This window comes from Malania oleifera, chromosome 4, assembly GCF_029873635.1.
Source record: "Malania oleifera isolate guangnan ecotype guangnan chromosome 4, ASM2987363v1, whole genome shotgun sequence".
NCBI lineage: Eukaryota > Viridiplantae > Streptophyta > Magnoliopsida > Santalales > Ximeniaceae > Malania > Malania oleifera.
In genome coordinates, this window is record NC_080420.1 from 90964245 (window position 1) to 90981029 (window position 16785).

Consider the following 16785-nt stretch of genomic DNA (forward strand, 5'->3'; position numbering starts at 1 on the left):
TCGGTCATCCTTGTAGTCAATTCAAGGATAGAATCAGAGAGATTAGACATGTCTCCAGAAGAGTTCAGATCATCAGAGTCTGCCATGAATAGAGGTATGGTTAGGATGCAATATAGGAAGCCAGAACTCGTTTGGCTCTGATACCATGTAAAAAATCTGTCTTTTGTATTCTACTCCTTCTTCATCCTTCTTCTTCTTTTTTTTTTTTTTTTTTCAGCTGTCTTTCCTTTCTTATATATAAAAAACTTTACTTTACTATACAGTTTTTCATCTCCTAGACTCAAGCTACCCACCTTGATTTATGGGATGTTACAAATTTCAAATGCCTCAAATCTCTCACCTTGATTTATGGGATGTTACAAATTTCAAATGCCTCAAATCTCTCTTGGTTGTTTACAATGACAGCTCACGCCAACATTATTTGCCTCCTATTTACAATGATAATCAATCAATCCAATCCAAGAAATATAAAGAGAGTGAAATCATTAGGTTCAGTCATGGTTGGTTAATGAATAATATATGGAAATGTGAACCAATCTAAAACTAACTAACTAACATAATCTATTAATTTTTTATTCATCTAATCATTTGGATTAGAAGCCTTTAGTAAGTTGAACTTTGATTTTGACAATGATGACATTATCATCTTGCTCGAATCTTGTTCCATCTAGAAGAAGAAAAAAAGGAAGAAATAATAATGAACTATAGAAAACTCGAATTGGTTCCATTGTTCCTGAGGATGGTTTTTTTGTTCACTCACTAACTCATATGGGGCTTTGCTTGAGGCCTGCCTTTTGAATAACAAAGATAGGTATGTAGGCTAGGGCTTTTTGATGAGTGCTAGAGCTGCCGAAGAATTAGCTTTGGCAATGCAACATAGAAAGCTGCTGGTCATGGATTGCGGTAGTCTTAGAGTGGAGCTTTTGTTTGGTGAATTAGATGAAACAACTAAGGATTTGATGTGCAAGCATTGAGGTTGATGTCTAGATGCAACATTAGCAAGGTGAAGACATATAGAAGCCCAACAAAAGGGGCAACAAATTGAATGGCATGTCTAGTGTCACGAATCGAATGATTCACATTGTGTTGCAGTACTAGTTGTAGTAAACAAGCTTAACTAATCAAAAAGTAAGCCATGAAACAAGTTCACAAGAATTGAATACAAATTAAGTCGCAGTAGTAAGAAATCATGAAAGTAAACACAAGTCGAGTGATAAAAGATAGCGTAATGAAATTTTTTTTATTATTAAACCTTTGTAGACAACATGTATTTAGCAAGGGAGGCGAGTGAACTAAAGACGTTTACAGTAACTAGTGAATATTAAAATTATTGATGACCACTCAACCTTTTCTAAAAAGCTTTCTATGCAAATTTATACTCTAGCATCAGGAAACATCACTCTAATTGAAGAGTCCCACCCTTTATTCACTTCAAAGTATAAAAACTTGACTAGTATTGCATGATGATTACCCACCCATGTAATGTGCACAAGACAAGTGGTTGTAGGCAAGAATAATACCTTGAACAAGCTTTACTTACGACATTTTCTTCCATTTATATGTTCAATGTTCTTGTAGATTTTGAAGATAAATACTTTTTAACCTTGTCTATGAACAATGCATGTCTTCAACAACATCTTGCATCTCCAAGTTCCTTCCACTTTACTAAGAATTTGTGCAATGATGTGATGTCTATTTGGGAGGATCCTTTCAACTTCTAAAGTATGTCGAGTAGAGGTCTTCAATGGTGCTTTAATTGACGAACTTCAAGTTGGATTTTTAGCATTTGCAATTAATGGCTTAAGGCAGCTAATGTGAAACACAAAGTGCACTTTCATCCATGCTAGAGGATCAACCTTGTAACAAGCCTTCCTAATGTTGGCCAAGATGGGTATTGGTCATTCTTATTTTTCGTTAGTCTTTTATATTGGCCCCGTCATCTCACGCCCCTATTTTTGACACATGACCAATCGCGACTTCATCCAAATATGATAGAGGCATTGGGCCTGGGATAGAATTTGTTTTCAAAACCAACACTTGAGTGCAAGTAAAAAGACGACTAAGTAAATAACCTATTTACATAAAAATAGGGGTGAGATTGTATAATTTATGATGACCCTACCCTTACCTTTATAAAGTGAGGAGCTTTGTAGTATGGGGACAAAATACTTACATATATCTCACATAGCAACCCAACAAAAAATCTTTACTTTCATTGACAAGTTTTTTACATTAGACTAAACTTTATATATAACATTTTTCACACTTCCTAGATTAAACACACATCGACCAAATATATACATGCTTAGTGTCTCCAATATCTTCCTGTCAAAACTTGTAGTACATGTCAATAATGTTACTCTTAAAAAAATTAACAAGCAGGGCTCTCCTTTGAATCAAACTTGAAATTGTTTGGTAGGGTAAGCACAAGCTCAGTAGGCATTCTCAATTCCCTTTAATTCAAAGAAGGATTTTAATACTTTTAACACATGATTTCTTATTTGCGTGCGTAATTATATAGTGCATGAAAATACACACTTTTTTCTTAGTAATATGTATGAACACTATTTATTCTAACAAATATCTTCATTTAAAGCTTACTATCACAAAACATTGAAATAGCATGCATTTGAACATTTTTTTTTCCAACGTAGTAATGTTGTCTAAAACAAGTGCAATTTTTATCTCAAACAAGTGCCAATTTTTAGCTTGGCCAATCACCACTTACCATCTTAAGGTTTAGGGCCTAACACACAAGGGAATCAAGGGATACACAATCCCTACTTGCTTAAATCCCACATATAACAACCATTAATACTACATAAAATGTCAGTAGCTTTATATAATAACAATTCAATCGATACACAAAAACAAGCTATGCTATAGCAAGCTAAACTATCATCCTTGCATGTCCTAGTGTAGGGTGCACTGCAACTTTAAAGACTTTTATGTGTTTGAAGTCGAGTCTTTGCTCTTTACCTCATAAGACAAAGTTGTGAGTAGCCCTATTATCCACCATAGCACATGTGCTCTTCCCATTGATCTCTAAATCCATGAACATTAACCCTTTGGGTTGGGAAACCTTGGGTTTTTCATCTAGCTCTCCAATTCACTAAGCACAATGTAGCCATCATCGGGGTTTCCTCACATCATCTTTGTGTCCTTTTGACCTTTTGCAATGGTATCTTGCAAGGCATTGAGTGATGACATATAATGACAGTCAATAACATTATGTGGACATCAACATAAGAACTATGCATTTATTATCATTATCGTTGGATTTGTTGAAGATGTGAGGGGAGGATGCTTCCTTTGAAGTTGGTGTGTTGGTGTCAACTTCCCACTTTTGGGTTTGCCCTTCCTCCTTATCATCCTTTTGTCCTTCTGACCTTTTGCAATGGTATCTTGCAAGGCATTGAGTGATAACTTATAATGACAAACAATAACTTTATGTGGGCCTTGACACAAGAAGTTTGCAATTGTTATCATTATCATTGGATGTGTTGGAGTCATGAGGTGAGGATGCTTCATTTGAAGTTGATACGTTGGTATCAACTTCCCCATTTTTGGGTTTGCCCTTCTTGAAAGATTTTTCATTGTTTTCACTTGATGAGCCACTCTCTTTAGGTGTAAAGGAATTCTCTCTGGCATAATCAATTAAGAGTTTTGCAGCAGCCTATGCTACAAGCTTTAAACCTTTTGTTGTTGAAAAACAGCCTTTGCCAAAAGGTTTCAAATCTTCAAGGAAGTAGAATGACTTGTCCCTTTTTAACATGTCATAGATTTCTTGCATCAAAGCGAAGAATTATTTGACATATTCTCTTACTTTCTTAATGTGCTTAAGATCTCACAATGTTCACCTAATATTGTACTCAACATATCTTAAGAAAGAATTGGGCTTTAAGTTCTCTCTTCAAGTTTTCCTTGATATGGACTATACACTGATAATTATGAATCTCATAATACTTGATTTGCCACTAGTTGTTGACGCGGAATTCATTTCAAGGTAGAAACAAGAGTGAAAAGGGGTCCCCAAATTAGAAGGAAACAGTTTTCAATAAAAAGGGCGAGTCACAAGATATAGAGTCGCCACTTTATTTTTTTTATATAGGGAAAATAAAGAAAACTCCTAAAAAAGGGATCTATGAAAATCATATTTTTTTTAGTTCAAGAGTACATGTGTATATAGGGAAGGTGGTTGGCCAACCACCTCAATGATGATTAGTCTTTCAGCACCCCTATCAACACCTATTCGAAGAATGGTTATGACACTTATGTGTCTGTGGGGTTGTGAAACCTATACGGGAGACTGAACCCCATGGAGGCTCCACTAGTCTTAAAAATTATTAAAAAAAAAAAAGAAGGAAAGGAAAATTTTGGGCTGAACCTATCCCTTTCAGGGTAAGTTGCCTACATACCTAAAGTCCGAGTTCAAACTGACGTTGTTCGGGAAAAGGTTGGGTTTGGGTATTTTAAAAAGAATCCCCCTCCCCTCCCAAAAGGGTTAATATTTTGAAAAAAGAAAAAAGAAATTTGAAAAGGTAGGAGAAATCTTGGATTATGAAATCAGCGTGGCCATCCCTAAAGTGTGTCTTTGAAAATGGAGCTTTGTATTTTCTAAAAGAAAGGGAATAACCTCATTTTTTTGTTAAAAACAATTTGGGAAAATCGAATTAAGAGAATTTAAAAGGCTTTCAGGGTTGAAAAAGCATTTTGGGATGAAATTCAATCTTTGAAAACAAAAATCAGGATTTGTTTTCACGAATAAGGAAAAAAATGGCAATAATTTTTGAAAGAGAATTCCATGGGACCTAGGCAAGGAAATCAATCCCACAAGGGTCTCATTACTTCCTTGAGGACAAAAATTTTAAATGATACTCATTTTTGTTTCAAAAATGGCTTGGGGTGAATTTGGGGGATTTTGTGGGGCCTATGCGAGGAAATTAATTCCACGAGGGCCCCATTATTTCCTTGACAACTGGGATATTTTTAAAATGGGTGCCAAATTTCTCAATTTTGAAATCAAAGGGAATGAATTCAGGGGATTTTGTGAGATCCGATTAGGGAAAATAATCCTACAGGGTCCCATTACTTTCCTGAAACAAGAGGGAATTTTTTAACAAAAAAGTAAAAATTTTTCAATTTTGAAATCAAGGGGAATGAATTTTGAGGAATTTCATGGGACCCATGTGGGGAAATTAATCCCATCGAGGTCCCATTGCTTCCTCGAAATAATAGGAAATTTTCTAAAAAAGGTACCAAAATTTTCAATTTTGAAATTAAGGGGAATGAATTTTAGGGATTTCGTAGGACCCATGCGGAAAAATTAATCCTATGCGAGTCCCATTACTTTCCCAAAACAACACTTGAAACCCATCACCCCAATTTTGGATTAGCTATACTGTTTTAAAGAAATATGATTTGGATTTTGTTTGAAAGGAAAATTTAGATTTCAATGGGTTTGCAAATTTTTTTTCAAAACAACATGGTCCACTTTCTTGAAAAAATGGTCTAAAAAGGAACTATGTAAAAGTAAATGTGAGGATTGAAATAATGAATGATTTCATGAAGATGAGAGCATGTGAGACCCCACATTGACAACTATATAAAACCCTAAGGAATTTTTTTCTTTTTTTTGTAAAAAAATGCAAGTATGCACATTAGTCTTGTAAGACGATACCAAATTCATGCAAAAGATACATTACTTTTTCAAAGAACATCCAAAATAATGATTTTTTAGAAGAAAAGAAACTACATTTATGTGCATGGTACACATAATAATAAATAAAAAAAGGAGACATATTTTATGAAAAGAAAAACTCAAATCTCTATGCCAATAGAAAATATATGCAAGCGGATGAATATGTGCTTACCAAGATGTGCTAGTTCGTCAAGACAACCTACGAGGAGAGACCTCGAGTGAGGGTGTGGGGAGGGATGTTGTGAGAGTTGGTGAGGAAGAGATAGAGTTGATGAGAGAGGGATTTGATGAGGGGGGAAATAAAGAGAGGGAGAGAAAGATAGGGAGAAAGTGAGGGGGGGGGGGGGGAGAGAGAGAGAGAGAGAGAGAGAATTGATAAAGGAGAAATAAGGAAAGAGAGAGTGAGTTGGCGAGAAAGAGAGATTTCATCAAAATCTTGAGATTTTTTTTTTTTTTTTTTCAATCCCTTAGCCCCGCTTAGGGGATTTTATAGAGCATGGAAGATAGGGAAAAGAGTGAGAGAAAATAAGGGAGAAAATGGGGGAAGTGGGAAGTTAAGCTCTTTTTTTTTGGGGGGGGGGGGGGGTTTAGAGGACTTTTAGGGATTTTAGATGAGTTGGGGTTAGTGGGAGAGAAGAAGAATTTAGAAGTTAGGAGAGAGTTGGGGGGGGGGGGGGGGGTTTAGAGTAGAGGTTGGGGGATGTGGGGATCATTTTTAGGGATAAGGAAGTTAGAAGAGAGTAGGGGTTAGTGGGGGAGAAAAGAGGGATTTGGAAGTTAGGAGAGAGAGGGGGGGGGGGGGGGAGAGGGTTAGTGGGAAAGAAAAGAAGGATTCGGACATTGGGAGAGAGTGGGAGTTAATGAGAGAGAAAAGAGGGATTTGGAAATTAGGACAGTATTTGTAAATTAGGAGAGGGGTTAGTGGAAGAGAAAAGAGGGATTTGGAAGTTAGGAGAGAGTGAAGGAGGATTTAGTGGAGAAGTTGGGGGATGTGGGACTAGTTTTTAGGGATTAGGAAATTAGGAGAGTGTGGGGGCTAGTGGGAGAGAAAACAGGGATTTGGAAGCTAGGAAAGAGGCTGGGTTAGTGGGAGAGAAGAGATATTTGAAAGTTAGGAGAGAGTGGGGGGAGGATTTAGTGGAGAAGTTAGGTAATGTGGGGCTAGTTTTTAGAGATTAGGAGGTAAGGAGAGTGGATAAAAATAAGGGATGGTTGAAATGGACATGGGATATGTGGAGTCTCTGCATGGGTGCATGTGCACACACACCCACCCATTTCATTTCAAAAAGGGCCACATCAAAACGACGTCATTTTGTGTGTGCGTGTTCGCACACGTGCGCATGGGTTGGCATAGGTGTGCATGGTCTCACAAGTGCTCATGGGTTGGCGTGCAAGCTTACCATTGGCCATTAACTGGTCAACCAAAACGCACTATTTTGACATATATGTCTTTGCACGTGCTTCTTCTTTTCTTTTCTTTTTTTGAATTATTTTAAATAACTACAAAAAATTTAATTCACTAAAGTGGGAAGAAATGCCAACGAAATCTTGGAAAAAAAATAAAATAAATAAAATTTTAAAAAAGTAGAAAACACAAAAAAAAAAGGGGGGGGGGAAATATAGAAAGGGATTTTCTCGATTTTTGCACTGAAAACCCAAAATTTTATCAAGTCGCTCCTAATCCTTTAGGACCGTTTTGAATTGCTCAAGTAAGTCAAAATTGGTTAGGCAAGGGAACCGGGGTCAATCTTTGGTGAGGGATGTAGTCGTTCGGTTTTGATAGCCCAAACAAAAACCTATTTTTAACAGCTGCCCCTATTTTGTCGACCACTTTGAATGAAAATGTCATAAAAAGATAAAGATGTAATTTTGACCAACTATCAAAACGAGATTAATGTGAATGAATTCAAAGTTTTGGAGCTAGCACTAAACCATAAGGACAAAAAACCTTGTTGCCTAATAGTCTCGGTCACAAGGGTTAAAACCTTGATGCCTATAAATCTTAATCACAAGCATAAGAACCATGATGTCTTCAAGTCTCGATCGCAAGGGTTAAAACCTTGACTCCTATAAGTCTAGGTCACAAGGGTTAGAACCTTGCCTATAAGTCTTGATCATAAGAGTTAAAACCTTAACGCCTATAAGTCTCGGTCACAAAGGCTAAAACCTTTACGCCTATAAGTTTGTCACAAGGGTTAAAACTTGGGCACCTATAAGTCTTGGTCACAAGGGCTAAAACCTCAACGTTTATAAGTCTCAGTCACAAGGGTTAAAACCTTGACACTTATAAGTCTCGATCACAAGGGCTAAAACCTTGATGCTTATAAGTCTCGATCAGAAGGCTAAAACCAAGTCACAAGGGTTAAAACATGATGCCTATAAGTCTGGGTCACAAGGGTTAAAACCTTGATTCCTATAAGTTTCGGTCACAAGGGTTAAAACTTTGATGCCTACCAAACAAAAAGGAAAACTTTCCAAACTCCTTGTCAAAGTCTTATCAGTAAGTGCTCCTAGCCCCATTATTACTCAAGGTGCAGAATTGCTAATACTAACTTTTGACCCTATTGTAGGTCATGTTAGCTCTCCTTAAGTGTTCATGGAGATCGTGTGACTTTTTTCTTTTTTATGAATGATTTTCCAAAAACTTGTTATGGAGGGATTTTTACACTAAGAAGAAAAAGGAAGGGTTGGCTAAGAAGGAGAAGTTGGGTTATGTGAGGCGCCTTAGAATGCTATTGATTGCCTTGACGTTGTCTGTATTACCTTATAGGAATTCGGCTAAACCTAAACTAAATAAATAAAATCCTTGAGGTGACTGCCCTAATCCGCTCTTGTTTCATCACTAGCCCTTCTCTCTTTAATCCAAAATTGCCCCTTGTGTAATAAGCATGTGGTCCTTAATGTTGCTGTCTCAAAATGAAAACTGCCCCTTGTTTAATAACAACATTTTCTTCTAATCCTATCTTCACGATGACCCAACAAACTACCACTGTGTGATTTGTGTTTTGATTTGTATAAAAAATCAATGAATCCCATGTGTAACTTTGCAATGACCCTGAAAAAAAAAAGTGTTAGGCTCAAAATCTCACTCCATGTTGAACATTGTGGGGTCATAACTTGTGAACATTCATGTTGATTTTTTTTATGAGAATAGGTGACTAAACTGAACTTGTCAAACTGCAACAAGCTGCCTACGTACCCAATAATAAGGATCAAGTTCGATCGTAGTTTACAAAGTCATTTAATTAAGGAGAGTGATTCCTTTAATTGAAAAAAAGGGTTTTTTTTTTTTTTTTGGGTAATAGGGATAGGGTTTCAGGGTATTTGAAAAAAGGATATCTAGGCTCTAGAATTTCATTTTTGGGTTATTGAAGATCATCTTCCCCTTTTGTGGAATTTTCCCTATTCTTTTTCCTTCCTTTTACCCTTTTCATTTTTTGTTTCTTTTTTTTTCTTGATTGAATTTATAGTTTGATTCCTTATTGAGATGATTGTATCTCGATGATCTTCAATTCAAGGTATGCTAAGGAGATTATCAGGCTTAAGATGGTTGACTAGGGGCAAAACATATATGTCAGGGAAGCTGAAAGATGGCCTTTTATCATTTCAAGCTTCCACTCTCCTTAACTAAGCAAGATTTGGAAACAAACAAAAATAGTAGGATAAACAAGCAAAGTTGGATGAAACTCAAATTTTTATTGCAAAGGATTATATTTACACTGGGATTCAAAGCTTTAGTTACAATCAAATTAATGTATGGAGAAACTTTCTTGCATGAAAATTCTTAATTACATTAATATTAAACGTTTGTTGGGATTCATCTCTATCCATATCAGCTAAGATGACAGCTCTTCCTAAAAATACCTTCTTTACCATATGTGGTCCTTCAATGAATTTCCCCTAAGAACATTTCTATTAGCAGGGATCTTTTTTAGAACCAAGTTAGCTTCTTTGAAAACTCGGGAACGAAACTTCTTGCTGTATGTTCTAGCCATCCTTTGCTGGTATAATTGACCATGGTGGACTGTCTTAAACCTTTTCTCATCTATTAAATTTAGTTGGTCCATCCAAATTTGAACCCATTCAGTCTCAGTAAGTTCGATTTCCATTAAGACTCTTAAATGACGGGATCTCCACTTTTATTAGCAACACTGCATCTATCCTATAGACTAAGGAATGCATAGTTTGTGGAGACTCGAAAAAATATAATAATATAAATAAGTGAAAAGGATGGAAAATGGGTTGGAGACGAGAAAATTGGCAATGGTTTTCTAGAGCATTAAGAAAATCGTCAACGGTTATATGGTTTTACGGCGGTCCGGTAACGGGTAAAACGATAAAATTAGGCCGGTTAAAGAGAAAATCGGCAACGGTTTTCTCTGTAGTGCTGAATATAAGAAAGTCCCGCGAGCTGATTTCATTAGTTAAACAAAATTCTTCTCTCTCTCTCTCTCTCTCAAACCCTACGAACCCCTCTTCTTTTCTCTTCGATTTTGGCTTCATTCTAAGCCAGATCAACAATCCGAAACCACCACGAGGTTCGTGGAAAGATTCTCTACAATTTTACTCAAGTGGATCGTTGAGTTGGGGTTCTGGGGCACAACTCCAAAACTGAGGTAAGGGTGTTAAATTTTGGTTTTATTGTTAAATTGAAGTAATTAAAGCCTAGGAAGTGTTAAATGAGAATTATTCTAAGAGTTGAGTTGATTAATTTGGAAAAATATGAATTTCAGGCTTTTGAACTACGAAAGCTGTGGGGCATAGAATTTGGGTATTTTAGCAAGATCTCAGTAAGTTAAGTAAAAGGAATAAATTATAGTAGTCTTTTCTAAAACTTATTGGTTTGGAAATATGGGAAATTGAGATATGATATTTTACTTGAAATTATTATGATATGAATATCAGATGAAAATTGTGTAACATATGATTTATACTGAAATGTATTTGAAATTGGGTTAAATGATTTACATTAAGAATAATGAGGTTATGAAATGTATATTGAAATATGAGATTTGAAATAGGGAAAATGATAAAAAGTGATAAGTTAATGAGTACTTTTTGAGAAATGATGAAAAATTGAGCATAGATCTGTATGCTGGAAAATGGAAGAAATATGAAATGTTGATATTGTTTTATTGAGATATGTGGAAAAACGTGAAATGAAATATTTATATATATGAGATGAAGTGTGTATTGAAATGTTGAGAATGGAATAGAAGAGGATGAAAACCTAATGTGAATACTGAACTATGAATATTGATATATGAATATAAAAATGTAAATATTGCGATGTGAATTCTGCAATATAAATATTGATATGTGGAAATTGAAATGTGAATCCTAAAATGTGTATACTGGATTGTGAATATTGAAAATGGGAATATTGTAACATAAATACTGGAATATAAATACTAAAAATGTGAATATTGCAATGTAAATGTTGCAATGTGAATATTAAAATGTGAATAATGCAACTTGAATACTACATGGTGAATATTGATATGTGAAAGTGGAAAGGTGGAAATGAAAATCCTAATGGATGGATTGTGATAATGAGCACGGTACCGTTGCTAGTGGCGATTACGTGCAACCACACGGACTCATGGAGTGTGTGGCATGACAGTCGAATGAGCCAATGTGGAGGGTAGTTTTGCTCCCTAGAGTCCAGACCGGGGTGAGGCAGGCCATTCATATTACAGACGGGTATATGGTATGTTTATTTTGATCTAACTGGGTAGACCAACCGCAGTTAAGATCCAGCTTTTAGGCCGCACAACCCTAATCATGGAGGGAAGCATGGCATGGAGAAATATCCTCAGGGCAACCGTGAGTTACAGACGCGATATGCACTGGTTATCGAGGACACTCATGGTAAGAAAAGTGCTCTGATAAGTATCATTTGTAGTCGAACCCAAGTTATCCGGGTAAGAATACAAACGTAATCAAAGTAGAGGTGAGTTACATGTATGGGCATATAATCTCCCCTATTCTCGGGAACTTTGCTGGTAAACATGGGTTGCGTGTGAATGAATTTGAAAATGAAATTAAAAGCTTATGAATGCTTGTGTTTTATATTTATATGATTATGAGCATATATCAGTTTATTTTCTCATATATGATTTAAAAGAGTGTGATGATATAATGAAACACGTTTTGCCACACACTGTAAATAATTTATTCCGCCTTATTAAGATGTGTCTTACCCAAATATCTAAACATTTCAGGAAACCAAGATAGACCAGCCGATAGAGTTCCAAGATAAAGGGGAGCTAGTACCCTAATATACAGGGTGAGTATGAACTAGGGATGTATGTTCCCCTAGAGTTTTATTGTTTTGGGGAATGTGTTAGACATGTATATATGGATGGATTAGTACTCTGCTATGTGTATTCGCTATGGTATGTAAATATAATCACTTCCGCTGATAAGGTCATTTGTAAGACTGCTTACCCGATATCCTCTTTAGGTAGGGTTATGTGGTTACGGTATCAGAGTTTCTGACATGAACAATGGTTGAGTATATGTGATAAATAATAATTATTTAATGAAAAAAATAAAAAATAAAAATGGTATGAAAATTGAGGCGTCATAGTTTGGTATCAGAGCTTAGGTTGCTAGGTTCTGCAGACTTTAGTAAACAGTGGAATACAATACCAGAGTATAGGAATGGATTTTGATGAGAATACAGGATGGGTAGATGGGATATGAGTCAGTGGTTGTTAGAGGACGAGATTGGGAATCTAGGGTTCTATTTTATGATCTGGAGGTAGGAGTTTCGTGGTTATTTCTGTGATTTTCTTGGGGTGACGATTTCAAAAAAACCATGGATACTATTGTCGGTTCTTGTTTCTAAGTGGTAGGATTGAATCTTAAATGGGGATTGAGAATGCTAAAATAAATGTTTATAACAAAATATCTTGTGGGTTTTAGTTTGCTGCGTGTGTTAGTGAGTTATGATGATGGAGTTCTAAGGCTGTTTTATACTATTTGCAGGATAGATCCAAGGAATAGTAGTGCAAATGCTGGGGGGTGATGCAGGGCCATCCAGTATGGGAGGCACAGACCCCGATGCAGTGTTACATAGCGTCACACAGCAGGTGATGTCAGAGAGGGCTATAAGTTCATGAGGGCGGAACTACATGAATAAGCAGTTCACGCGTATGAGACCCCCATCGTTCTCAGGTGGAGCTGACCCACTAGTAGCTGAGAAATGGGTCCAGGATATAAAGGATGTGTTGGTAGTTCTCCTGTGTATAGATGAGTATAAAAGTATTGTTTCTGATATTTAAGTTGACTGGGGAAGCTAAATGCTGGTGGAGATCAGCGAAACTGTTAGAGGAGCAGAGACTTGAGCCTGTAGCAGTGACCTGGAGCCACTTCTTGGAGATTTTTTTGAGCAGTACTTTCTTGCTATTGTCAGAAGTGCGAAGGCAGTGGAGTTTCTGCACTTTACGCAGGGGCAGATGACGGTACAGTAGTATGCAACCAGATTTGTAGAGATGTCCCAATTTGCTCCATATTTGGTACCAAATGAGGAAAGGAAGGTGAAGAAGTTTGAGGAGGGCCTAAGACATCCTGTTTTAGTAGGTTACAGGCTTCTGGACTCAGACATTTGCAGAGGTAGTGGATAGAGCCGCAGTGATTGAGAATGGCCTATAGAGATGCGTCTTAGCACAGAGCTAAGGAAAGAGTACCGTGCCTCCAGATTTTCAGCCGGGGTTCAGTCGAGGGCCTTGGAGGAGGTTGGATAACAGAGGAGGACGGAGACCGAGAGTGGGAGATCGGGCAGTACATGGCAAATAGATGCCCCCTCCTTGTCCCATATGCTACAGGAGACACTCGAGAGAGTATCGGGTCAGGAAGATTGTTTGTTATCGATGCCATCAACCTGAGCAAATGGTGAGAGAGTGCCGAGCACCGCCAGTTGTTGTGCCTTCTTATAAACCATACCAAGGAGGTCATCAGGCACCTCAAGGCGGACAACAAAGGAATACTGTCGTAGCACGAGTCTATGCGCTGACACTAGGGGATGCTGAGACGGTAGGAGATGTTATGATAGGTACTGTTTCAATTCTGTCATATACATCTACTGTTTTATTTGATTAAAAGGCAACTCATTCTTTTATCGCCCGAGAGTTTGTTAAATTTTGTAGGATAGAGACGCAACAGTTAGGCATTGGTTTGTCTGTGGCTATGCCGATAAGGGCTGTAGGGATATGTGAGAAGGTACTTAGGAATTGTCCAATTTGCATTCAGAGGAGGTCTTTATTAGCTAATTTGGTGGTCTTGGATATGTATGGGTTTGAGGTGATATTGGGGATGGACTGGCTAGCTGCTCTCTATACCAATATAGACTGTCATTGGAGAGAGGTAGTGTTCAAACCTCCGAGAGGGCAAGAGTACAAATTTGTGGGGTCATGTGTGCGCACCTCACCACAATTGTTATCCGTCATTCAGGCAAGGAGATTGTTGTTAGAGGGTTTTCAGGGATATGTGGACTATGTGAAGTAGATATCAAAAGGGGAGTTGAGTTTAGTGGACATTCCGAAAGTGAGGGATTTTCCTGATGTTTTTCTCGAGGATTTGTTGGGACTAGCTCCCTATTGTGGGGTAGAGTTTATTATTGATCTAGTTCTGAGAACACCATTGATTTCGAAAGCTTTGTACAGAATGGCACCGATAGAACTAAAAGAGTTGAAGGAACAATTGCATGAACTATTAGATAAGAGGTTTATTCAGCCCAGCGTGTCACCCGAGGGAGTGCTAGTTTTGTTTGTGAAGAAAAAGGATGGGTCGATGAGAATGTGCATCGACTATAGAGAAATTAATAAAATGACAATCAAGAATAAGTAACGGCTTCCCTGCATCGATGATTTGTTTAATCAGCTACAGGGGACACAAATATTCTTGAAGATAGATCTATGGTCTGGGTATCATCCGGCAAAGGTTAAAGTAGAGGATGTTCCAAAGACAGCATTCAGGACTCGGTATAGCCATTATGAATTTCTGGTTATACAGTTTGGATTGACAAATTCTCCTACAGTGTTTATGGATCTAATGAACAGGGTCTTCCACCAGTATTTAGATTAGTTCATGGTAGTGTTTATCGACGACATACTAGTGTATTCAAAGAGTCCAAAGGAGCACGAGGAACATCTGAGGATAGTGCTTCGGGTACTGAGGGAAAGGATTCAAGAAGTGTGAGTTCTGTCTATAGCAAGTTAACTTTTTGGTGGTATTTCAGTAGATCCGAGCAAGATATAGGCAGTGGTTGACTGGGTACAACAAAAAAATGTGCGCGAAATCAGAAATTTCCTAGGATTGGTCAAGTACTACTGTAGATTTGTTGAGGGCTTTTCTAAATTTTTAGGTTCGTTGACTAGATTGACCATGAAATGTGTGAAATTTGAGTGGATCGACAAATGTGAACGGAGTTTTCAGGAGTTGAAGGAGCGACTCATCATTGCACCGATTTTTGCGATTCCTTCAAGAGAAGAGGGTTTCGTAATTTATGGTGATGTGTCACATAAAGGACTCAGCTGTGTTCTGATGCAGTAGGGGAGAATTATAGCATATGCCTCTCGACAGCTGAAAGAATATGAGAAGAATTATCCTACCCATGATTTGGAGTTAGCAGCGGTGGTTTACGTACTAAAAATTTGGAGACATTCTCTCTATGGGGGTAAGTGTGAAATTTTTATTGATCATAAGATCCTGAAGTATTTCTTTACGCAGAAAGAATTAAACATGAGTCAGAGGAAATGGTTGGAGTTCATAAAAGATTATGATTGCATCATTAGTTACCACCCGAGAAAGGCTAATGTAGTAGCTGATGCTCTGAGCTGAAAATCAGTGGGAGCAACAGTATTTGCAGGGATGATTCAATATCTGATCCAGATGGATGTGGACAGACTTGGGGTGGAACTTATAGAAGGCGATCATCAGGCATTTATTGCCAATCTAGTATTACAACTGACCCTGCAGGAAAGAATTAAAGCGGCTCAGAGGAGTGATGCAGAGTTTGTAGAGTTTATAGATCAAGTACAAGATGGTTAAGAGGCAAATTTCAGTATCTCAGATGATGGAACCTTGAGGTTTCGTATCAGACTGTGTGTACCTGCTGACCCTGAGATTAAGGAAGTTATTATGGAAGAAACGCATCGATTCCTATATACTGTACACCCTGACAGCACTAAAATGTATAGAGATCTTTGGGAATCTTTTTGGTGGAGTAATATGAAAAGAGAGATCGCTGAGTTTGTGAGTCAGTGTTTGACATGTCAGTAGGTGAAAGCTGAGCATCAGAGACTGGCAAGATCATTACAGCAACTCCACATTCATGAATGGAAGTGGGAACATATAGGGATGGATTTTGTTACAGGATTACCGCCAGCACTACATGGACAGGATGTCATTTGGGTAGTCGTAGGTCAACTTAGAACTTCATCATCATAAGTCACTCCATGTAGTGCCGACGGTAATCCTGTAACAAAATCCATCGCTATACGTTCCCACTTCCATTTAGGAATGCGAAGTGGCTGTAATGATCCCGTCGGTCTTTAATGCTTAGCTTTCACTTGCTGGCATGTCAAACACTGACTTATAAACTTAGTGATCCCTCTTTTCATATTGCTCTACCAAAAAGATTCCCGAAGATCCCTATACATTTTAGTACTGTCAGGGCGTACAGTATACAGGGATTGGTGCGCTTCTTCCAGAATAAATTCCTTAATCTCAAGGTCAGCAGGTACACACAGCCTGCTACGGAACCTCAAAGATCCATCATCTGATATACTAAAATCTGCCTCCTGACCATCATGTACTTGATCTATACGCTATACTAACTTTGCATCACTCCTTTGAGCCGTTTTAATTCTTTTCTGTAGGGTCGGCTGTAATACCAGATTGGCAATATATGTCTGTTGATCGCCTTCTAAGAGTTCAATCCCAAGTATTTCCAAATCCATCTTCATTGGATACTGAATCATCCCTACAAATACTGCTGCTCTCACTGATTTCCGGTTTAGAGTATCAGCTACTACATTAGCCTTTCTTGGGGTGGTAACTGATGGTGCAGTCATAAT

At 37.6% G+C, this 16785-nt stretch overlaps 1 protein-coding gene across 7 annotated transcripts in view; it reads left to right on the plus strand.

Annotated features, from left to right (window-relative positions):
- LOC131154575 (uncharacterized) overlaps positions 1 to 16785 on the plus strand; it is a 50300-nt gene that overhangs the window by 7115 nt on the left and 26400 nt on the right. The window contains exons 4-5 of one of the 7 annotated variants that reach the window (XM_058107429.1): positions 11926 to 11990; positions 12695 to 13232. The exons of 5 other annotated variants lie outside the window; for them this stretch is intronic. In XM_058107429.1, the coding sequence (XP_057963412.1) occupies positions 11926 to 11982 (57 nt within the window). In that variant the 3' untranslated portion in view covers positions 11983 to 11990; positions 12695 to 13232. Of the gene's footprint in view, positions 1 to 11925; positions 13233 to 16785 lie in introns of those variants that run through there. One more of the 7 variants, XM_058107427.1, reaches the window with a different exon arrangement.